At 42.3% G+C, this 21180-nt stretch overlaps 1 protein-coding gene across 1 annotated transcript; it reads right to left on the bottom strand.

The window, feature by feature from the left end:
• Nucleotides 1-663: 663 nt before the first annotated feature.
• On the bottom strand, nt 664-20902 carry LOC123742522 (uncharacterized). Its single transcript, XM_082973872.1, has 7 exons — nt 19663-20902; nt 17334-17464; nt 16970-17137; nt 11510-11674; nt 7059-7170; nt 3737-3846; nt 664-2977 (listed from the first exon to the last, which is right to left on the bottom strand). The coding sequence occupies exons 1-7, from the start codon at nt 19943-19945 to the stop codon at nt 2051-2053; spliced, it is 1896 nt and encodes a 631-aa protein (XP_082829998.1). The 5' UTR covers nt 19946-20902; the 3' UTR covers nt 664-2050.
• Between the last annotated feature and the right edge of the window lie 278 nt (nt 20903-21180).

The raw sequence follows: 21180 nt of genomic DNA, 5'->3' as shown, positions 1-21180 counted from the left end.
TGTCATGAATGTCACAAATTGACTATATTTGCTATATTGTCAATTAAGGTAACCAGATTTTGGAAATAAAATGGTGAAATGTGTTTTTTTGCACTATGAATGACTTGATTAGATGGAAACTCATGATTTGGATATTTGGGTTCGACCATATCATGGGCTGGTGCTACCAACTGTAAAAGGCTCAGGGGCCTGTGAGGGCGGAACATCCTTTACCTGGATTTATTGCAATGCCTCAGCTGTAAACAAAAGTGTGGATGAAGTAAATTTCTTCACTCAATCTACCATACGGGTCAGTCAAAGTGCACCAACCACTCCACCTACTTCCTCTGGTATTACATCTGCATGTACTTTATGCGCCACCCCAGAGATAACCCCCTTGATAGGCGCTCTGATTTGAAGATCCATACACAAAATATTCCACTCATATCTTCTTGAGGCCCAATGCCTCAAAGAAAATCTATATAAGCCCACTTCTTGTGACCCTTACTGACACCACTTCACCCAACGCCTTATGCATGACATTTATCGAGACTTCAAAAGGATCTCCCAGGTTACATTCGTCCAAAACCCTCACTCCAACTAAAAACGAGTCTGAGAGTTTCCTATTTTCCACTACAACTTTACTTCTCGTTTCCTTTCTTTTTCACCAGTGTAACCCACTCACAAAATGATTTCTCATTTATTAACAGATTTGATCACCAATTTTTTTTGTACATAAAGGAACAGGTATCACCTGATTGCCAAATAATGTTGGGGGGAGGGGGTGTTATAAAGGTGTTATAACAAAAGAGGGACATTATATTTGTTATGAATAGAACATAGCCAAAACCAAATTCAGAGGGGAAATATAGTGTTACACTTTAATGACAGTGTTTTGGCTATGGGTAAATCCATTTGAATTCAATCACTTTTTGATGGCACCCCTTTTGATTTGAACAAAACCCATGGTATAAGTGCTCAGAAAGTAACTTTTTGTACCTGAATACCAAAACATTCAGGAGATAAAGGTGGTCAAAGTTGACCCATTTTGCATACCCCACCATACCATGAGACAGCCATGTTTTCATCACTGGAAAAGATAAACGGTTGAGATTGATATTTAAAAGCTTACAAACAGGGTTGTCAAACTATTTTATGATATCTGGAGATTTATTTTATATATATTTTTAAATTAAGTATTAATAAAAAGTAAAAAAAGTCAATTATCTAAATCTGTAATCAGATTCTTTTCATATTCGCATATGTTGTATCTTGGTCTGTTTTACATAATCTAAGGTTTTTGTGTTGTGCCCGCCATCAGTTGAGACACAACATGCTCTTGAATACAGGGTGGGTGTCATGTTTTGGATGATAAATGTACAAAAATTTAAACTTTCAAATGGTACCACAAAGATGGTTGGAGGTCCACACATCCGAGAATGTTGACTTATATGTGAATACCTGTTGTTTCAAATTATACTGCCAATCCTCCATAGGAAACCTATTGAAATAGAGATAATAGAATAGACATGAACCTTTAAATTGACATTAAACGGTGGGTGGACTCAAGGTCATTGTTGTGGTAGTAATTAGAAGTAAAAATGTCAATTCAATAAAAATGTCAATTACAGTGGTCTGAAGGAATAGGTCCGTTCTATGAGTTCTATTTCTATGATTGAAATGACACCCACCCTGTATTCAAGAGCATGTTGTGTCTCAAATGATGGCGGGGCACAACACAAACCTCAGATAATGTGAAATAGGGTCCAAGCTGCAACATTGGAGTTTTCGCGTCACTTTCTGACAACTTCTTCCATGGGCAAACACGTATGGAAAGTTTTGTTTAAATCATAACAGATGCTGTCAAAAAGTGAGTGAATTCAAAATGGATTTACTGTGCCAGCACACCAAACAACAAGTCTGTATCATGTGAGAATGTGAGCGTACCCAGATGCTCAACTGAGGGACTTAATCCAAAAAACCCTCTCTCTAAGACACTTCATATGATGACTATAATATGTCAGCTAAAGAATTGCTCCCAGATATCCCGTGTACATCTCAAGCCACAGTGCTACGATTTCTCCCCATTGTGGACACTCCTATGTTTGATAAGGTTACTCTGGAAGGAGAAGCTCTTGTAACATAGTTTGCACTTGAAGGGCCTCTCCTTGGTGTGAACGGTCTGGTGCTGCTTGATATATTTCGTCTTAGCGAAGCGCTTCCCACACGTGGGGCAGGCATATGGCTTTTCAGCATCCGTCCTAATGCTCGGCCTCCCACGTTGTGACCCAATGACACCAGAGGAGGTAGAAGCAGGAGCCACCACCCTCAGGTGGTTAGTCTTTGAGCTCCCTCCTTGACCTCTAGCCATTGTTTGGGTGTTGTTGGGATTTTGTGCTGTGTTATAGGCTAGGTACCTCTCGTGTTGATTGCCCATCCTGGCCCTGTCTGTATTGGTGGGGTAACCATGAGGTAACTGAGGAAGGCTAGACCCAGGCCCAGGCTTTCTATGAACCCATTCACCAGGCATTAGGCAAGACCCTGAAGGAGAAGACAGACTTCCTGATAGACTACCACCAGGGGGGTCTCCCACCACTCTAGTCTGTGAAGGCTGAAGTGCAGGGTGACCGGCTCTGTTCATCATGGATACTGTGGTGTTTGTATCATAGGAACAGGAGGGTCTATCTCTATTAGCCCCAGGCCCTGCTCCATCCCTGCACTGAGACTGTGAAGAGAAGGGTCTGGGCTGCGGACTGGAGCCTCTCTGATGACCACCAGGACTGAGGTTGTTCAGTCCACCTGTCCACTGGTTGTGTTCTGCGTGGTGCTGGAGTCTCTGTCCCTCGTGGTTCGGTCCTGGTTCTGACTCGGGAAGGAAGAGTGATGGCTCCTGATCCAGGGTTCTGATCCGGGGCCAGGGTTTGTGACCAGCCGCTTCAGAGGTCCAGTCTCCCCCGCCAGCAACACCAGATTTCAGCAGGTCCTCGTGGACTGCACACTGCAAACAACGATTGTAAAGACAAGCATAAAAGTTTATATAAGAAACTCTTTGCTGTACACACAGAAACATGACATGATATTACAAACTGTTTACCACAGTCAAGCCCATCTCTAACACTGTGATTCAAGTACCTAACAATATGGAGCCATTGGAGTTTACTATAAAAAAGGTCCTTATGTGTTGATTCAATAATTAAGTATAATGTTTTGGTTGACTGAGATAAGGGAAAGTCTGTGCCTGAAATACATTTTTTGAAAGTCAGTCAGCACAGAGTTGATTTTGTATTTAATTTGAACAAAATGGTCATACACTCACATAACATGAAGTACAGTACTTTTATTGCGCAAAGCGATGTGAAAAGTAGAAAAACAATTCTCACTATGGTAACACTTTACCTTTTCTGTAAATCTGGTACCCTCGCTTTGATAAAATTAATTTAAGAATATTTTAGAGAAGGTTCAACATTACACACAGCTTCACTACTTCCTTTCCAGTAAACATGAATTAAGGCACTATCATTTCCTCATTATAAAACACCAGCATCAAACACCATGATAAGGTTGTCACTCTTCATCAGTGAAGCATTTTTACAGACACCATCACACTAACCATCACCATACTCTGCCTCATCATACTCATTCTTTCCTCAGTTCACCTCATCCAGTTTCCTACTACATCCAACAGCCTCTCTACCCGTGTGAACCTTCAGGTGCATCTTCAGCTGGTAAAAAAATAAATGGATTCCCATCCACTGACCTCCAATATGTTGCCTCTGGTGTCGTCCCCCGGTGCCTTGGCTGCACCCATCTGGGTCTGGGAATCCAAGATGGCCGCCCAGTCTCCTCTGTTAGCCTCCAGCCAACAACCTGCAGGAAGAGGTTAGAAAATAGACTTTGCCATGTTTCTAGAGACAACTCTACATAAGGGACCATACTTATGAACTTTTGCTTAGACTTGCTTTAAACCATCAGTCTAAAATGGCTAGCTGCTAGCTTTTCTCAAAGGGCAACCTGGCCAAATAAGCCACGATGCTGTGGAAGGCCAGCTGAGCATATAATTATATCCGGTAACAAAAGAACAAATTCAACCCATCAGAGACCTCAAGCGGTAGAGCCGCCATCCATTCGCATTTGTTCAACAGGTCAATTTGGCCAACTGCTTGGTTCAATTTGTTACCCATGGTCTAAGCGGAGTAGTTGCATCATACACTAAAGTGGTCTACTCCAGATGTTGGCATATGGTGCATGTGAGTTCAAATCCAATTCAGTGCAAGATTATTTTTAAAGAGAAAACCCTCCACTGCTGGTCGTCAAGTGAAATAGTGCAAATGTGACGAATTAGCCGATTATCAAAATGCATATAAAACCTTGTACAATTAAAGGAAACATGTCTATGTAACTTCGCCTACAGTTGAAGTCGGAAGTTTACATACACTTAGGTTGGAGTCGTTAAAACTCGTTTTTCAACCACTCCACAAATTTCTTGTTAACAAACTATAGTTTTGGCAAGTTGGTTAGGACCTCTACCTTGTGCATGACACAAGTCATTTTCCAACAATTGTTTACAGACAGATTATTTCACATATAATTCACTGTATCACAATTCCAGTGGGTCAGAAGTTTACATACACTATGTTGACTGTGCCTTTAAACAGCTTGGAAAATTCCAGAAAATGATGTCATGGCTTTAGAATCTTCTGATAGGCTAATTGACATAATTTGAGTCAATTGGAGGTGTACCTGTTGGAGGTGTACCTCTTTGCTTGACATCATGGGAAAATGTAAAGAAATCAGCCAAGACCTCAGGGGAAAAAAATTGTAGACCTCCACAAGTCTGGTTCATCCTTGGGAGCAATTTCCAAACGCCTGAAGGTACCACGTTCCTCTGTACAAACAATAGTACGCAAGTATAAACACCATGGGACCATGCAGCCGTCATACCGCTCAGGAAGGAGACGCGTTCTGTCTCCTAGAGATGAACGTACTTTGGTGCGAAAAGTGCAAATCAATCCCAGAACAACAGCAAAGGACCTTGTGAAGATGCTGGAGGAAACTGGTACAAAAGTGTCTATATCCACAGTAAAAATAGTCCTATATTAACATAACCTGAAAGGCCGCTCAGCAAGGAAGAAGCCACTGCTCCGAAACCGCCATAAAAAAGTCAGACTACGGTTTGCAACTGCACATGGAAACAAAGATCGTACTTTTTGGAGAAATGTCCCCAGGTCTGATGAAACAAAAATAGAACTGTTTGGTCATAATGACCATCGTTATGTTTGGAGGAAAAAGGGGCATGTTTGCAAGCCGAAGAACACCATTCCAACCATGAAGCACAGGGGTGGCAGCATCATGTTGTGGGGGTGCTTTGCTGCAGGAGGGACTGGTGCACTTCACAAAATAGATGGCATCATGAGGGGGGGGGGGGGGGGATTATGTGGATATATTGAAGCAACATCTCAAGACATCAGTCAGGAAGTTAAAGCTTGGTCGAAAATGGGTCTTCCAAATGGACAATGACCCCAAGCATATTTCCAAAGTTGTGGCAAAATGGCTTAAGGACAATAAAGTCAAGGTATTGGAGTGGCCATCACAAAGCCCTGACCTCAAACCCATAGAAAAGTTGTGGGCAGAACTGAAAAAGCGTGTGCGAGCAATGAGGCCTACAAACCTGACTCAGTTACACCAGCTCTGTCAGGAGGAATGGGCCAAAATTCACCCAACTTATTGTGGGAAGTTTGTGGAAGGCTACCCGAAACGTTTGACCCAAGTTAAACAATTTAAAGGCAATGCTACCAAATACTAATTGAGTGTATGTAAACTTCTGACCCACTGGGAATATGATGAAAGAAATAAAAGCTGAAATAAATCATTCTCTACACAATTATTCTGACATTTCACATTCTTAAAATAAAGTGGTAATCCTAACTGACCTAAGACAGGGAATTTTTACTAGGATTAAATGTCAGGAACTGTGAAAAACTGAGTTTAAATGTATTTGGCTAAGGTGCATGTAAACTTCTGACTTCAACTGTATATTCATTGTAGTGACAAATATTTCTGTATTAGGCCTATTCTACAGGCTGCCTTTTGGTCTGAGCGACTTCAAGTTGTAAAGCCAGGAGAAGGCAAGGCTTCCCCTCAGTGGATTCATGGAGAAGTAGCGTCCTCACTGGACACTTGGTGAACCTAGCCAGACCAGTTAATTTACACTTTGTTACACGTGAGACAAGGTAAGCTTGATAATGATTCTAAAAACGCATATAAAATGTAGCCCTATCCTACATGTAGGCAAGTATACACAACCATGCAGCCTCATATACTTAGATATTTGTAGGTCCTAGCAGTATGTTTGTGAAGACGACAGAAGAAAGTCTTAGGCCTAGCTCCTTATGAAATTCATTCTTAATCTTCATTTTTAAGGTGACGACTGCACTTTTCTTCTCAACACAATAGCACAATGAATGTCCACATGTCAAACAGAAAAATTATGACCCCATTGGGGATTTGAACTGAAGTCGCAAGTAGGTATAAGTGTCTTACACTGTGAGCCAATTGTCCAGACCCATTTTTGCATGTGATGCAGTTCATTTGAGTATCAGAATGTGCGGGTGGACTCCTGGTATGGATGCTTTAGGGTCGTTCCACCTCAAGAAGCACAAGAAAGAGGATTTTGACACCCACCATCTCAGATGGTTCTGAAATTGTTTTTGTTGTTCGAAATAGATAAGATAAGCATTCCAGCAACATTATTTGCTTGAAATATAATTTCATCTCTGAGAAATGAAGCTAATTGATTGCACCCAACTTGTCCATTCTAATTTATAGGATTCATATATTGTTCAATAAATATAACATCTAACCTCTGATTTGGAAAAAACTTTTTCTAACAATAATTTACTTCGGGAATCCAAAGAAATGGTCAAATGCCACCCATGAACCCTCCACACCAATTCCACCCCAGTGAATTTGGTGACCCCCCCCCCCCCTTTTAGATACATTGGTCTTTGAAGTTGTTAGGTTTATGTCCATTCCTACATCCTGATATTACTGTATGTAGGTTATATGTATGTATCTCTTACCTTGCTCCCCCATCTTTAGTCCACTCAGCAGATCAATACTCTCTGGTCCGTCTTCTATTGTCTCCTCTTTGACCAGCAGCAGATCAGGCTTCCCATCCTCCATGTCTACTGACTGTAAGAGATACAGAGTGAGAGGATGTTGGATTAAGAAAATTCGCTATGAGTACTATTCAAACATTTTAGTTGATTTGATACTATGCAAACGTTTTAGTTGATTTGATACTATGCAAATGTTCGATTTTATTATTTGACACTCATTCATGGTTTGATCATTGAAAGACATGGGTTGTGTCCAAATAACCATATTTGCATCCTAAATAGTAAGCTGTTTGAGTATATGAAAAAAATCAAAGTTTAATAGTATGCGACGTTTCGAAAATCGAGTATACTTGAAATGCCTGGATGTCATAACGCTATTGTTATTTTACTGCTGCTGTTTAATTATTTGGTACTTTTATTTTCTATTTTCTGTTTTTTACTTAAACTTATTTTTCTTAAAACTTCTTAAAGCATTGTTGATTAAGGGCTTGTAAGTAAGCATTTAACTGTATTTAAAAAAATTATTTCGCCTTTATTTAACCAGATAGGCCAGTTGAGAACAAGTTCGCCATTTACAACAGCGACCTGGCCAAGATAAAGCACAGCAGTGCGACAAAAACAATAACACAGAGTTACACATGGGATAAACAAACGTACAGTCAATAACATAATAGAAAAATCTATGTACAGTGTGTGCAAATGTAGTAAGATTAGGGAGGTGAGGCAATAAATAGGCCATAGAAGGGAAATAATTACAATTTAGCATTAACACTAGAGTGATAGATGTGCAGATGATGATGTGCAAGTAGAGATACTGGGGTGCAAAAGAGAAAAAAAATAACAATATGGGGATGAGGTAGTTGGGTGTGCTATTTACAGATGGGGTGTGTACAGGTACAGTGATCGGTAAGCTGCTCTGACAGCTGATGCTTAAAGTTAGAGAGGTAGTTATAAATCTCCAGCTTCAGTCATTTTTGCAATTCATTCCAGTCATTGGCAGCAATAGAACTGAAAGGAAAGGTGGCCAAAGTAGGTGTTGGCTTTGGGGATGACCAGTGAAATATACCTGCTGGAGCGTGTGCTACGGGTGTGTGTTGCTATGGTGACCAGTGAGCTGAGATAAGACGGGGCTTTACCTAGTAAAGACTTATAAATGACCTGGAGCCAGTGGGTTTGGCGACAAATGTAGCGAGGGCCAGCCAACGAGAGCATACAGGTCACAGTGGTGGGTAGTATATGGGGCTTTGATGACAAAACGGATGGCACTGTGATAGACTACATCCAATTTGCTGAGTAGAGTGTTGGAGGCTATTTTGTAAATGACATCGACAAAGTCAAGGATCGGTAGGATAGTCAGTTTTACAAGAGTATGTATGGCAGCATGAGTGAAGGAGGCTTTGTTGTGAAATAGGAAGCCGATTCTAGATTTAATTTTGGATTGGAGATGCATAATGTGAGTCTGGAAGGAGAGCTTACAGTCTAACCAGACACCTAGGTATTTGTAGTTGTCCACATATTCTAAGTCAGAACCTTCCAGAGTAGTGATGCTAGTCGGGCAGGCGGGTGCGGGCAGCAATCAGTTGAAGAGCATGCATTTAGTTTTACTAGCATTTAAAAGCAGTTGGAGGCCACGGAAGGAGTGTTGTATGGCATTGAAGCTCATTTGAAGGTTTGTTAGCACAGTGTCCAAAGAAGGGCCAGATGTATACAGAATGGTGTCGTCTGCGTAGAGGTGGATCAGAGAATCACCAGCAGCAAGAGCGACATCATTGATGTATACAGAGAAAAGAGTCGGCCCGAGATTTGAACTCAGTGGCACCCCCATTGAGACTGCCAGAGGTCTGGACAACAGGCCCTCCGATTTGACACACTGAACTCTATCTGAGAAGTAGTTGGTGAACCAGGCGAGGCAGTCATTTGAGAAACCAAGGCTATTGAGTCTGCCGATAAGAATGCGGTGATTGACAGAGTCAAAAGACTTGGCCAGGTCGATGAAGACGGCTGCACAGTACTGTCTTTTATCGATGACGGTTATACTTACTGACTTTATTGTCCCCATGGGGAAATTTTGTTGCTGTGTCATGTACACATTTAAAGTGGCGTTTAAATACAAAACAAAATTGACAATACAACTTTCATAACAGTTACATACCAATAAAAAATAAAAGTAATGATAATTATAATAAAGAAAGAAATAAAACATTTTAAAAAAAAGACTAGCCTGCTGGTCTTACGGAGTCGATAGGAACATTAGCCCAAGCTATTTAGGAGGGATATCACACCTGGCACAAATGATTGTCTAGTTCTGTTTTTCCTGCTGAGGGGTTCCCTATACCTGCGCCCAGAGGGGAGTAGTTCAAAGTCCAGGTACAGGGGGTGGCTTGGGTATAAAATGATTTTGTGAGCCTTACGGAGGGCCCTGACCTTAAAGATCTCATCCAGGCCTGACTGTTTGACTCCAAGTACCTTGCTTGCTGTGGTAATAATCCTTCTCAACATATTTCTCTGGCTGACAGTGGTATTGCCAAACCAACAAACAATACATTGTTTAGGACCTTGAGCGTGGCTGAGGTGCACCCATGACCAGCTTGGAAACCAGATTGCATAGTGGAGAAGGTACGGTGGGATTCGAAATGGTCGGTGATCTGTTTGTTAACTTGGCTTTCGAAGATTTAGGAAGGCAGGGCAGGATGGATATAGGTCTATAACAGTTTGGGTATGGAGTGTCTCCCCCTTTGAAGAGGGGGATGACGCGGCAGCGTTCCAATCTTTGGGAATCTCAGACGATACAAAAGAGAGGTTGAACAGGCTAGTAATAGGACTTGCAACAATTTTGGCAGATCATTTTAGAAAGAGAGGGTCCAGATTGCCTAGCCCGGCTGATTTGTAGGGGTCCAGATTTTACAGCTCTTTCAGAACATCAGCTCTCTGGATTTGGGTGAAGGAGAAATGGTGGGGGCTTTGACGGGTTGCTGTGGAAGGTGCCGAGCAGTTGAACGGGGTAGGGGTAGCCAGGTGGAAAGCATGGCCAGCCGTAGAGAAATGCTTATAGAAATGCTTATAGAAATGCTCAATTATAGTGGATTTATCGGTGGTAACAGTGTTTCCTAGCCTCAGTGCAGTGGGCAGCTGGGAGGAGGTGCTCTTATTCTCCATGGACTTTACAGTGTCCCAGAACTTTTTTGAGTTTGTCCTACAGGATGCACATTTCTGTTTGAAAAAGCTTGCCTTAGCTTTCCTAACTGCCTGTGTATATTTGTTCCTAACTTCCCTGAAAAGTTGCATATCACGGGGGCTATTGGATGCTAATGCAGAACGCCACAGGATGTTTTTGTGCTGGTCAAGGGCAGACAGGTCTGGAGTGAACCAAGGACTATATCTATTCCTAGTTCTACATTTTTTTAATGGGGCATGCTTATTTAAGATGGTGAGGAAGGCACTTTTAAAGAATAACCAGGCATCCTCTACTGATGGGATGAGGTCAATGTCATTCCAGGATACCCCGGCCAGGTCGATTAGAAAGGCCTGCTCGCTGAAGTGTTTTAGGGAGCGTTTGACAGTGATGAGGGGTGGTCGTTTGGTCGCAGACCCATTACGAATGCAGGCAATGAGGCAGTGATCGCTGAGAACTTGATTGAAAACAGCAGAGATGTATTTGGAGTGCGAGTTAGTTAGGATGATATCTATGAGGGTGCCCGTGTTTACGGATTTGGGGTTGTACCTGGTAGGTTCATTGATAATTTGTGTGAGATTGAGGGCATCAAGCTTAGTATGTAGGATGGCTGGGTTGTTAAGCATGTCCCAGTTTAGGTCACCTAGCAGCATGAGCTCAGAAGATAGATGGGGGGCAATCAGTTCACATATGGTGTCGAGGGCACAGCTGGGTGCAGAGGGTGGTCTATAGCAAGCAGCAACAGTGAGAGGCTTGTTTCTGGAAAGGTGAATTTTTAGAAGTAGAAGCTCGAATTGTTTGGGTACAGACTTAGATAGCCTGCAGAGTTCTGTATTACTATCTTTGCAGTATATTGCAACACCGCCCCCTTTGGCAGTTCTATCTTGTCGGAAAATGTTAAAGTTAGGGATGGAGATGTCAGGGTTTTTGGTGGTTTTCCTAAGCCAGGATTGACACGGCTAAGACATCCGGGTTGGCAGAGTGTGCTAAAGCAGTGAGTAAAACAAACTTAGGGAGTAGGCTTCTAATGTTAACATGCATGAAACCAGGGCTTTTACGGTTATAGAAGTCAACAAATGAGAGCACCTGGGGAGTGGGAGTGGAGCTAGGCACTGCAGGACAGGAAACAGGAAACAAGGCAGGCAAAAATGATCCTAAATCAGCACTCCTACTCTGAGAGGCTTTGTGGATACGGGCCCTGACCTAAAACCATTCAGACAGTAGTTTACAGTGGGCTCACCTCAGTGAGACTGTGTGTGGTCCTGTGCTGCTCAGCTGGTTCCTCTGTGGGTTCAGGAGGAGGTGTAGTCTGGTTGTCCTCCATGACCATGGCCTCCCCAGAGTTCCCCAGACCCTCCTCACACCCCTCCTCCTTCACCAGCAGCACCTCTGGACCCTCCTCCTCCTGGAAGAGAGAGGTGATACAGATGACATAGACATACACTCCATCAGATACGTACAGTACACACTAAAAACATAGAGATAATAAACACACTTTAAACATGGAGTGTTTACACATCTCCACTACATGAGTCCTGTACTGTAGTTACAGAATGACTTTGTTGTTAAACCCATCATGGTGGACATAAATGATGAGGGTAAATAAGAGTCAGCTATGATAAGTCAAGTCATCATCAGACAAACCCGACTAAACTATTTTGACGTATACTTTTTTTTTCTTTCTACCACCCCTCCCCTAATTGCAGTAAACGAATGGACAACTTCCAGCTTATACATACTATATACATTTTACGGACATAGTATATTTTACATTATTTCTCTTTATTTTGGGCCCACCCTTCAGCTACCCTCAACCTCTCCCATCTATCCCTGAAGACCATCCTGTTTTGATTTCTAATTGTCATATATTTTTCAACTGTGCTGTATGACCAAAGTTCTGAACCTTTATATTCTCATAGTTGCTACAATTGTAATTTAAAGATGACAGTTTTTGCTAAGAGTATTATTATATTATTGATCGATTGACTATGACCTTTCAAATCACCCAGCAGTGCTATTTGCAGAGTTAGCACCAGGTAAATGTAGCAATTCATCAGCCATTCCTGAACCTGCTACCAAAAACAAGCTACATATGGGCAGTACCAAAACAAGTGATCTAATGACTCTATCCCTTCGCAGCAAAATCTGCAGAGCTGGGATGGTTGTATCCCCCATATATACAGTACATTCGTAAAGTATTCAGACTCCTTCCCTTTTTCCCAATTTTGTTATGTTATAGCCTTATTTTAAAATGGATTAAATTAATATTTTTCCTCATCAATCTATACACAATACTCCATAAGGACAAAGCAAAAACAGGTTTTTATAAATGTTTGCACATTTATAAAAAATATATAAACTGAAATACCTTATTATTGGAATCCACCGATGGTAAATTCAACTGATTGGACATGATTTGGAAAGGCACACACCTGTCTATAAGTCCCACAGTTGACAGTGCATGTCTGAGCAAAAACCAAGCCATGAGGTCAAAGGAATTATCCGTAGAGCTTCGAGACAGGATTGTGTCGAGGCACAGATTTGGGGAAGGGTACCAGCATTGAAGGTCCCCAAGAACACAGTGGCCTCCATCATTCTTAAATGGAAGGAGTTTGGAACCACCAAGACTCTTCCTAGAACTGGCCGAACTGAGCAATTGGGGGAGAAGGGCCTTGGTCGGGGAGGTGACCGAGAACCCGATGGTCACTCAGAGAGCTCCAGAGTTAATCTGTGGAGATGGGAGAACCTTCCAGAAGGACAACAATTTCTACAGCACTCCACCAATCAGGCCTTTATGGTAGATTGGCAAGACGGAAGCCACTCCGCAGTAAAAGGCACATGACAGCCCGCTTGGAGTTTGCCAAAAGGCACCTAAAAGACTCTCAGACCATGAGAAACAAGATTCTCTGGTCTGATGAAACCAAGATTGAACTCGTTGGCCTGAATGACAAGCGTCACGTCTGGAGGAAACCTTGCGCCATCCCTACAGTGAAGCATGGTGGTGGCAGCATCATGCTGGGGATGTTTTTCAGCGGCAGAGACTGGGAGACTAGTCAGGATCGAGGGAAGGATGAATGGAGGAAAGTATAGAGATCTTTCATGAAGACTTGCTGGAGAGCGCTCAGGACCTCAGACTGGGGCGAAGGTTCACCTTCCAACAGGACAATGCAGGAGTGACTTCGGGACAAGTCTACGAATGTCCTTGAGTGGCCCAGCCAGAGCCCTGACTTGAACCCCATCTCTGGAGAGACCTGAAAATAGCTGTGCAGCTACGCTTCCCATCCAACCTGACAGAGCTTGAGAGGATCTGCAAAGAAGAATGGGAGGAACTCCCCAAATAAAGGTGTGCCAAACTTTTAGTCATACCCAAGAAGACTCGAGGCTGTAATCGCTGCAAAAGGTGCTTCAACAAAGTACTGAGTAAAGGGTCTGAATACTTATGTAAATGTAATATTTCCGGGGTTTTTTTTTATAAATTTGATGAACAAAAAAAAAAAAAGTTTTTGCTTTGTAGAATGGTGAGGAGAAAAAAATATTTACGCCATTTTAGAATAAGGCTGTAACATAACAAAATGTGGAAAAGGTCAAGGGGTCTGAATACTTTCTGAATGCACTGTAGATAGAAAGATATTGTGGCGATCAGCAGGTCAGCCACCAGGGGGAGACTCGTCGAGGCCTGGTAACAGATGGAGAAAACATCACGAGGCGATGGCTCCATCTGCTGGACGTGCCAGGTCTCTGCGGGCTCTCCAGCCAGGACTAATTGGGGCTGATTGGGAGCTGGTGAGAAATCAAGGGCGAATTGCTCACCAGCTGTGCAAGGCCCATAAAGCTGCCAGAAGGGCAGCACACAGGAGGAATGGGGGAAGAAAGGACTCCCGTGGTATTGTTGACGGTTGCAGAGGTAAGAAGAGGGAGTTCAGTTTTGTGCCCGACAGGATACAGCCAGACCCGGAATGCCTGAAGACGGCATCCCGGAGAGGGTCTCATAGGGGAGACGTATCCTTTTCTTTTTGATCTATTATTTAAATAAACACCCTTGAAACTGAGCTAATCCTTCTCTGTCCGTGTCTGATATGGGTAAACATCTTGACCAAACCCCCGGGTCTGCCACAATATATAGATATACACACTGTGCATAACATTCTATTGGTTGCAAGAATCTTGTATAATAATTTCAAATTGAAAGACTCAAAGTTTTGAATCAAGCGTAGTTGTCACATAAACCATGTGCCATGGAATAAGTATATCGAAAATCTCTTCAACTATTTTGTATGGTGCATTTGGTCCTAAAATGAAACTGGTATACTTTTATTTATCACAATGTTCTTTAACCAATTTTGGTCTTTAACGCAGGTCTGACAGACAAATTCGTTACCTTCTCCCCCTTCCACTTGCCTCATTCATTTTTACAGTAATGCTGCAGTTGGTTGTAATTTTGGATAGAGCAGACATTTCCATATTTTTGTAAACTGCATGTGTGAAATAACTCTACCAGTCCTATTTATGATATAATTGACAAAGATTACTGCTTTTTTGGTTTATTTTTTTATATTTTTTATATCAATTAGTATATTTGAGTTTAACCATAATGTGTTGTAATATTTGTTCTGTCTTTTCTGGTGGATTAAACTGAAAGATTATTTAATTTTCAAACAACCGAAAGTGAGGTTATAATCTGAATAAATGGAATAAGGTCATTCTTGAACACGGAGCGAACCATATTGGATTTATGTATAGCTTTTACATGACTGAAGCCTTTACATGATGTTCCATAATAAATAGGTGTTTGTTAGTGTGTGTATGTATATTCGTAGGTATATTTAGTTTATATTGGTTATAAAGTGCTGTTGTGTGATATATATGATCAGAAGTGATGTATGTTAAAGGGAGTCTCAATGAAAGTCTTAGAATGAAAAGTCAAATATTTTGTTTATTAAACAAACAAGTTTTAACTAGACCATATAAAAACCACACATCTCAACTACAAATCTGAATGAACTTGATAAACTGCATTCATTTTCTCATTAAAAGTGTATTGGGAAAAAAATAAGTAGTTGAATATAAGTGATGAAACAGGTATTTGTGATCATTCTATAGCCCCTCCCAGCTTGATTTTGTTTAATTTAAGGGACCTAGGAATTTTGTTTTGAAGCTAATTTCCTGCAATTCTACGTAGTTTAACAAAGACTCATTATATCTTTTAGGTAGGCTATTTAATGATAATAATAATACAAATTAATGGATAAGAAAAATAAATTATAGACCAGATTTCCCCAAATGTTATTCCGCTACCAAATATGTTTTATAATAATAATTTATATGAACATTCAATTTTATTATACATATATTTTACAGAAAGTGAATTGATCAATTGATAGAGAGAGTCACACATTGAATAAAATTACTTCCCAAGCAAAGTTACATTTCTTTGACTCCTCACTTTAGAAGGTTGTAGCTAAGCTTCTGAATGTCAGACTTATATATATGCCTTAAATATCCCACAATGTCTGGGCCTTGCACTTCAATGCTCATTGTTGTTGCGGAAATTGACCAAATACTGCTGTTTACTTTGTGCATCTATGTCATTTCGTTGAGTCTACCTTTAATGCAGGGTTTGATGTTAACATCAGAAGCTATTGAGTGGAATGGTTACTTTCTGTTATAGAGTGGAATGGTTTTTCTGCTGGTGTATCCTGAGGGATCTCCTCTCTGAGAACCTCTTCCCGCAGTGCGTACAGGCAAATGGCCTCTCTCCCGTGTGGACCTTCAGGTGTATCTTCAGCTGGTGCTGACGGGAGAACCTCTTCTCACACTGGGTACAGCTGAAGGGTTTCTCCCCTGTGTGGACTCTTTGATGCCTCTTCAGGGTGCCAGCCTCAGCGAAGCACATGTGACACTGGGTGCAGCTGAAGGGTTTCACTCCTGTGTGGACCCTCTGGTGGATCTCCACCCTCTGGGGGCAGCTGAAGCCTTTGTTACAGAACATGCAGAGGAACCGCTTCTCTTTACCATTGACAGATTCTGATCCCCCTCCCTGAGCCTGGGCTCTAGCCCTGTCGTTTGAGTTCAATACCTGATCGAAAAGGACGCGGCCTTGTGAATTGGAAGGCCCCATCGACGTGGACACTGGGTCGCGATCCCTGAACGCGTGTAAAGGGGAGTGGGTCGCAACATTTGGATTTGTCTCTATGATTTCCCTATAATCTAAGAAATCTCTGCCCTGTGAGTGTCCGTCTCCTAGGTGACTATCTGCATTCCATGAGGGAGGAGCGTCGCCCTCCAATTTCACAGTCAATTCATTTACAACCATAACCTCCCCTTTCTTAACTAGGCACCCTTCAGAGTATAGACTACTACTGTACCGGTTCCAGTCCCCTCTAGAGAGATCAGTCTGTGTATCTAAACCCAAGGATATGTTGCCAGGGTCCATCTCTGTAGTGTAAGAACAAGACAGATCATCACCATCAGTGTCTAATGCATCACCATCAACATCTCCACAGGAATAAACTGTCCTCTGGCTCTGTTGAAATACCGGTAAATACTCTGAACCAGGAGCAGGAGGACAGCCCAGTGTCCCCAACCCCAGTCTCTCTGAGTCTGATCTGTGGTCAGATCCTGTGTGTAAGAGCCTGTGTGTTACAGTTAAAGTCTTGGTGTCTGTCTCTGACTTGAGAACGGCGTTCGGCGTTCCACTGACCTCCGTGATGCTGCTTCGGGTCCTGGGCTGCGATGAGGCGGTGGTACGGTCCTCCGTGGCTACAGGGGGCACTCCAGCCAGTCCAGTCTGGATGTCACTGATGTGCCGTGTGTCCTCTTCTCCTTCAGACCTCTCCAGTTTGACCCCAGGACCTGCAGCCTCTGCATCCTGACACAAGAAGAGGGGAGGTTATTACCGGTACATGAGTAGAATTGGATAACAATGTTGTAGGGAAGTCTCACAAGCTCCCCTATGGCAGATAAATAAGGATGTAAGCAAGTGAATAGCTGAGGGGAGCCTTTCTGAAATAAAGGGGCCACATTTAATGTACTGTAATTTTTTTATGTTACATTATGACACTAACCTCTATCACAATAACATGCTGGGTTGAGGTTCCACACCCCTCATCAACAGTGATTGGTTGGTCATCGCTCCATGTATTGTGTCCCGCTGGTTTCACAAAGCTCCTGTGGCCTCCAGTGAGATGTCCTTCATCTGAGAAAGTAATTAGGGGAAAAATGCTTTTACGTAGGTTAGCTACTGTCTGTTCAACTGTATAGACCCCATTCTGTGTTTCAAACATTGCTGTACCAGGGCTATGTGCAGAATTTGGTTGCAGAAGACGGGGAAGTTCTCATAGAACGTCAGCAACAACAACAACAACAAAAAGTACATGTTGCTTATTTATGAATTTCACACTACTGTACTTTTGGATTATAATTGGATTTTAAGGCTTGCATGAATGTCCTGCTAGAAAATGTTTATCATCATCGCAAATCAACTGCATTACACTTAAAAATTATGGCTCTTTCGGCTAACTTTGCTACAGCCTACAGTGCATTCGGAAAGTATTCAGACCCCTTAACTTTGTCCACATTTAGTTACGTTGCAGCATTATTCTAAAATGGATTAAATCTTTTTTCCCCTCATCAATCTGCACACAATACCCCATAATGACAAAGCAAACAGATTTTTTAAATTTTTGCTAATTTCTATTAAAAAAAACTATATCACATTTACATAAATATTCAGACCCTTTACTCAGAACTTTGTTGAAGCACCTCCATACCTTCAGGCTCTGATCAGGCCCTACACCCAAACAAGGGCACTGCGTTCATCCACCTCTGGCCTGCTGGCCCCCCTACCTCTGAGGAAGCACAGTTCCCGCTCAGCCCAGTCAAAACTGTTCGCTGCTCAGGCACCCCAATGGTGGAACAAGCTCCCTCACGACGCCAGGACAGCGGAGTCAATCACCACCTTCCGGAGACACCTGAAACCCCACCTCTTTAAGGAATACCTAGGATAGGATAAAGTAATCCTCCCCCCCCCCCCCCCCCCTTAAAAGATTTAGATGCACTATTGTAAAGTGGTTGTTCCACTGGATATCATAAGGTGAATGCACCAATTTGTAAGTCGCTCTGGATAAGAGCGTCTGCTAAATGACTTAAATGTAAATGTAAATGTAATGTAAATCTTTGGCAGCAATTACAGCCTCAAGTCTTCTTGGGTATGACGCAACAAGCTTGGCACACCTGTACTTGGGGAGTTTCTCCTATTCTTCTCTGCAGATCCCCTCAAGCTCGGTCAGCTTGGATGGGAAGCGTCGCTGCACAGCTATTTTCAGGTCTCTCCAGAGACCGGGCTCTGGCTGAGCCACTCAAAGACCTTTAGCCATGTCTTCATGCATTTTGTGAAAGTGTGATATGTGGTGCAGTTATGTGTGTCTGATGGCAGTGTATTCCAGACATGAGAAGCTCTCACAGAGAAAGCGGATTTACTAAAGGTGCTTTTCCTTAAGGGAACTATACAGTCACCTCTCATGGCAGACCTTGTGGATCTATTGCCATATGTTTGGGTTTTCTGATTAACAAAAATACTGAGTGGAGGGGGAGCTAGGCCATTTAGGATCTTGAATACAAGACATGCGTCGGTGTATTGCACAAGATTTTCCCAACTCGGGAGCTCATGCTTTCTGAGGATGTAACAGTGATGCTGGCTATTGGGCTGCCTATCAAGCACTTTGAGAGCCTGTTTGTAGACAGACTGAATAGATTTTAACGTTGTACAGCAAGCTTGGGCCCAACTTGTCAAGCAGTATGTTAAGTGAGTCTTATGGCAAAGGGTCTGAATACTTTTTGCTTTGTCATTACGGGGTATTGTGTGCATATTGTGTTAAGAAAATGATTTAATACATTTTAGAGTAAAGCTGAAATGTAACAAAATGTGGAAAAAGTCAAGGGGTCTGAATACTTTCCAAATGCACTGTATGTCAATGAGCGTTAGCATTCTAGCTAACAGCTGCATCCAGAATAGGTATTATGTACACAAAAAAGACCACAACCAAATATGATCTTAGTGACTTTTCAAGTAATAATCAAAACATTGTACGTGTATGACAAACCAAAAATGTGTGGCTCTGGTTACAACAACCTATGAATGATTCTTCGGGGCCCTGACCGACGACTGGGTGACATGTTCTCATTCTGCAATCTACATCCAAAAGTAGCGCCCACCTGGTCAGAATACCTGTACGATATTGTGTCTGCACAACATAGCTAGCGAAGTAATCAGGGAAATTACTTAATACTATCCAAAAACTAACCAAGACCCAATTCTGGGTAACTCATCTGAACACATGTGCAGAAGGTAATGGGGCGACAGGCCGCGTAGCCTTGGCATTCTACAAATTGTACCTCTTGCCAATCCTCTGTATCGGTCGAGGATCTTGACACTACTGGAACGACTGGCGACGACGCGATCTCGCATTGTCCTCTCTGCGCGCTCCCGTGCCATCTTCAGTTCCAGTAGCTGTAGTTTCCTCCGCAATGCCCTGTTATCATTCTGGCTTTGAGAAATTTCCAAACGAAACACTGCATAGTCGTCGTCTACGAGTTTACAAATATCTGCCACGGCAGCATTCGCAAGCACTTCCATGATGGAGGCTATTTGAGTGTGAAAAACCATACAATTAGCCATTGTTAGCTAACGTTAGCAGCTAGCTAGCGTTACCTAGATAACATCTATCAATAAAGTCCTGTCTACAACGCGAATTAAAGACTACATGGGGTAAGAATGTGGTGCTGTGCTGTTAAATGGTCCATATTCTGAGTTCTATTGTGTTGATAAACGTCTAAATAACAATAATAAAAACGCTAAAGTGGAAATGTTTCTTGGTCGATTACATTGTTTATTTCCGTTTACACTGAAGAGAGAGGATGTTGTTCTTCTTCGAGGAGGTTTAACGGCGGTTGGCATCCAATATATGTTGCATTACCGCCACCTATTAGACTGGAGTACAACTACATTGTACTTTGCTTGAAAAATAAATAAACAAATACCCTACCATCTAACACTACACTCAGAAAAAAGGAACACCACCCTACTCCAATATTTAAATCTATTTAGTCCTACCTCATGCTAACAACCTTAAAGGATGGGACATCACCACTCAACACACCCTGTAACTCTTCTGATGTCAAGTCACACACCCAAATACATCTCTGCAGCTGCCACCACAACCTCAATTTTCTGCGACTTATGTTCCATCCTTGCAGTACAGTTGATAACCATTGCTATAAATGCTAAAAATCCAATCTTACTGAAACATATCACTTGTTGTCCTATCCCTCTACTGGTACAGATCTACTACTCCTCTCAGGATCGTTCCTCCTTGACCCATCTTCCTCTACTTACTTCACTGCCTCAGCATATGACAACTTCTGCACTACTCTAACCCTGGAAACCACCTCAACCTGCCTCTCTCGCACAGGACATTTCTGATCCCCAGTCCCATGGGCACCCCTACAATTAACACATACCACTACTTTCCCCAATGCGACACATTCTTTTGTCTCATGCCCTTCTGCACACTTCTCACACCTAGGAACCTCCCACCTACACACTGCTGCCACATGCCCATAAGCTTGACACCTGTAACGACGTAATGTATTCGGCACAAAAGCTCATACAGGATAACTTATATACCCAAACATCTTTGACGAGAAAAGACTCAACATCAAAATTCAAAAGAACAGACTCTTCTGTTTCCTCACTCTCGCCACCCTGTCTGCGTGGCACCAAACGACGAGCATCACACCAAACGACGAGCATCACAAACACCGGGAATCTTCCCCTTCATTTGATCAACTTTTACTGCTACCGCAGTAATCACTTCTTTCAAGGGATGTTATTGGTAGGCGTCATAACTCAAA

This window comes from Salmo salar, chromosome 04 (genome assembly GCF_965601325.2).
Source record: "Salmo salar chromosome 04, fSalSal1, whole genome shotgun sequence".
NCBI classification, from domain to species: domain Eukaryota; kingdom Metazoa; phylum Chordata; class Actinopteri; order Salmoniformes; family Salmonidae; genus Salmo; species Salmo salar.
Note: the sequence above shows the minus strand (reverse complement) of the source record. Positions and strands in the feature narration are given on the sequence as shown.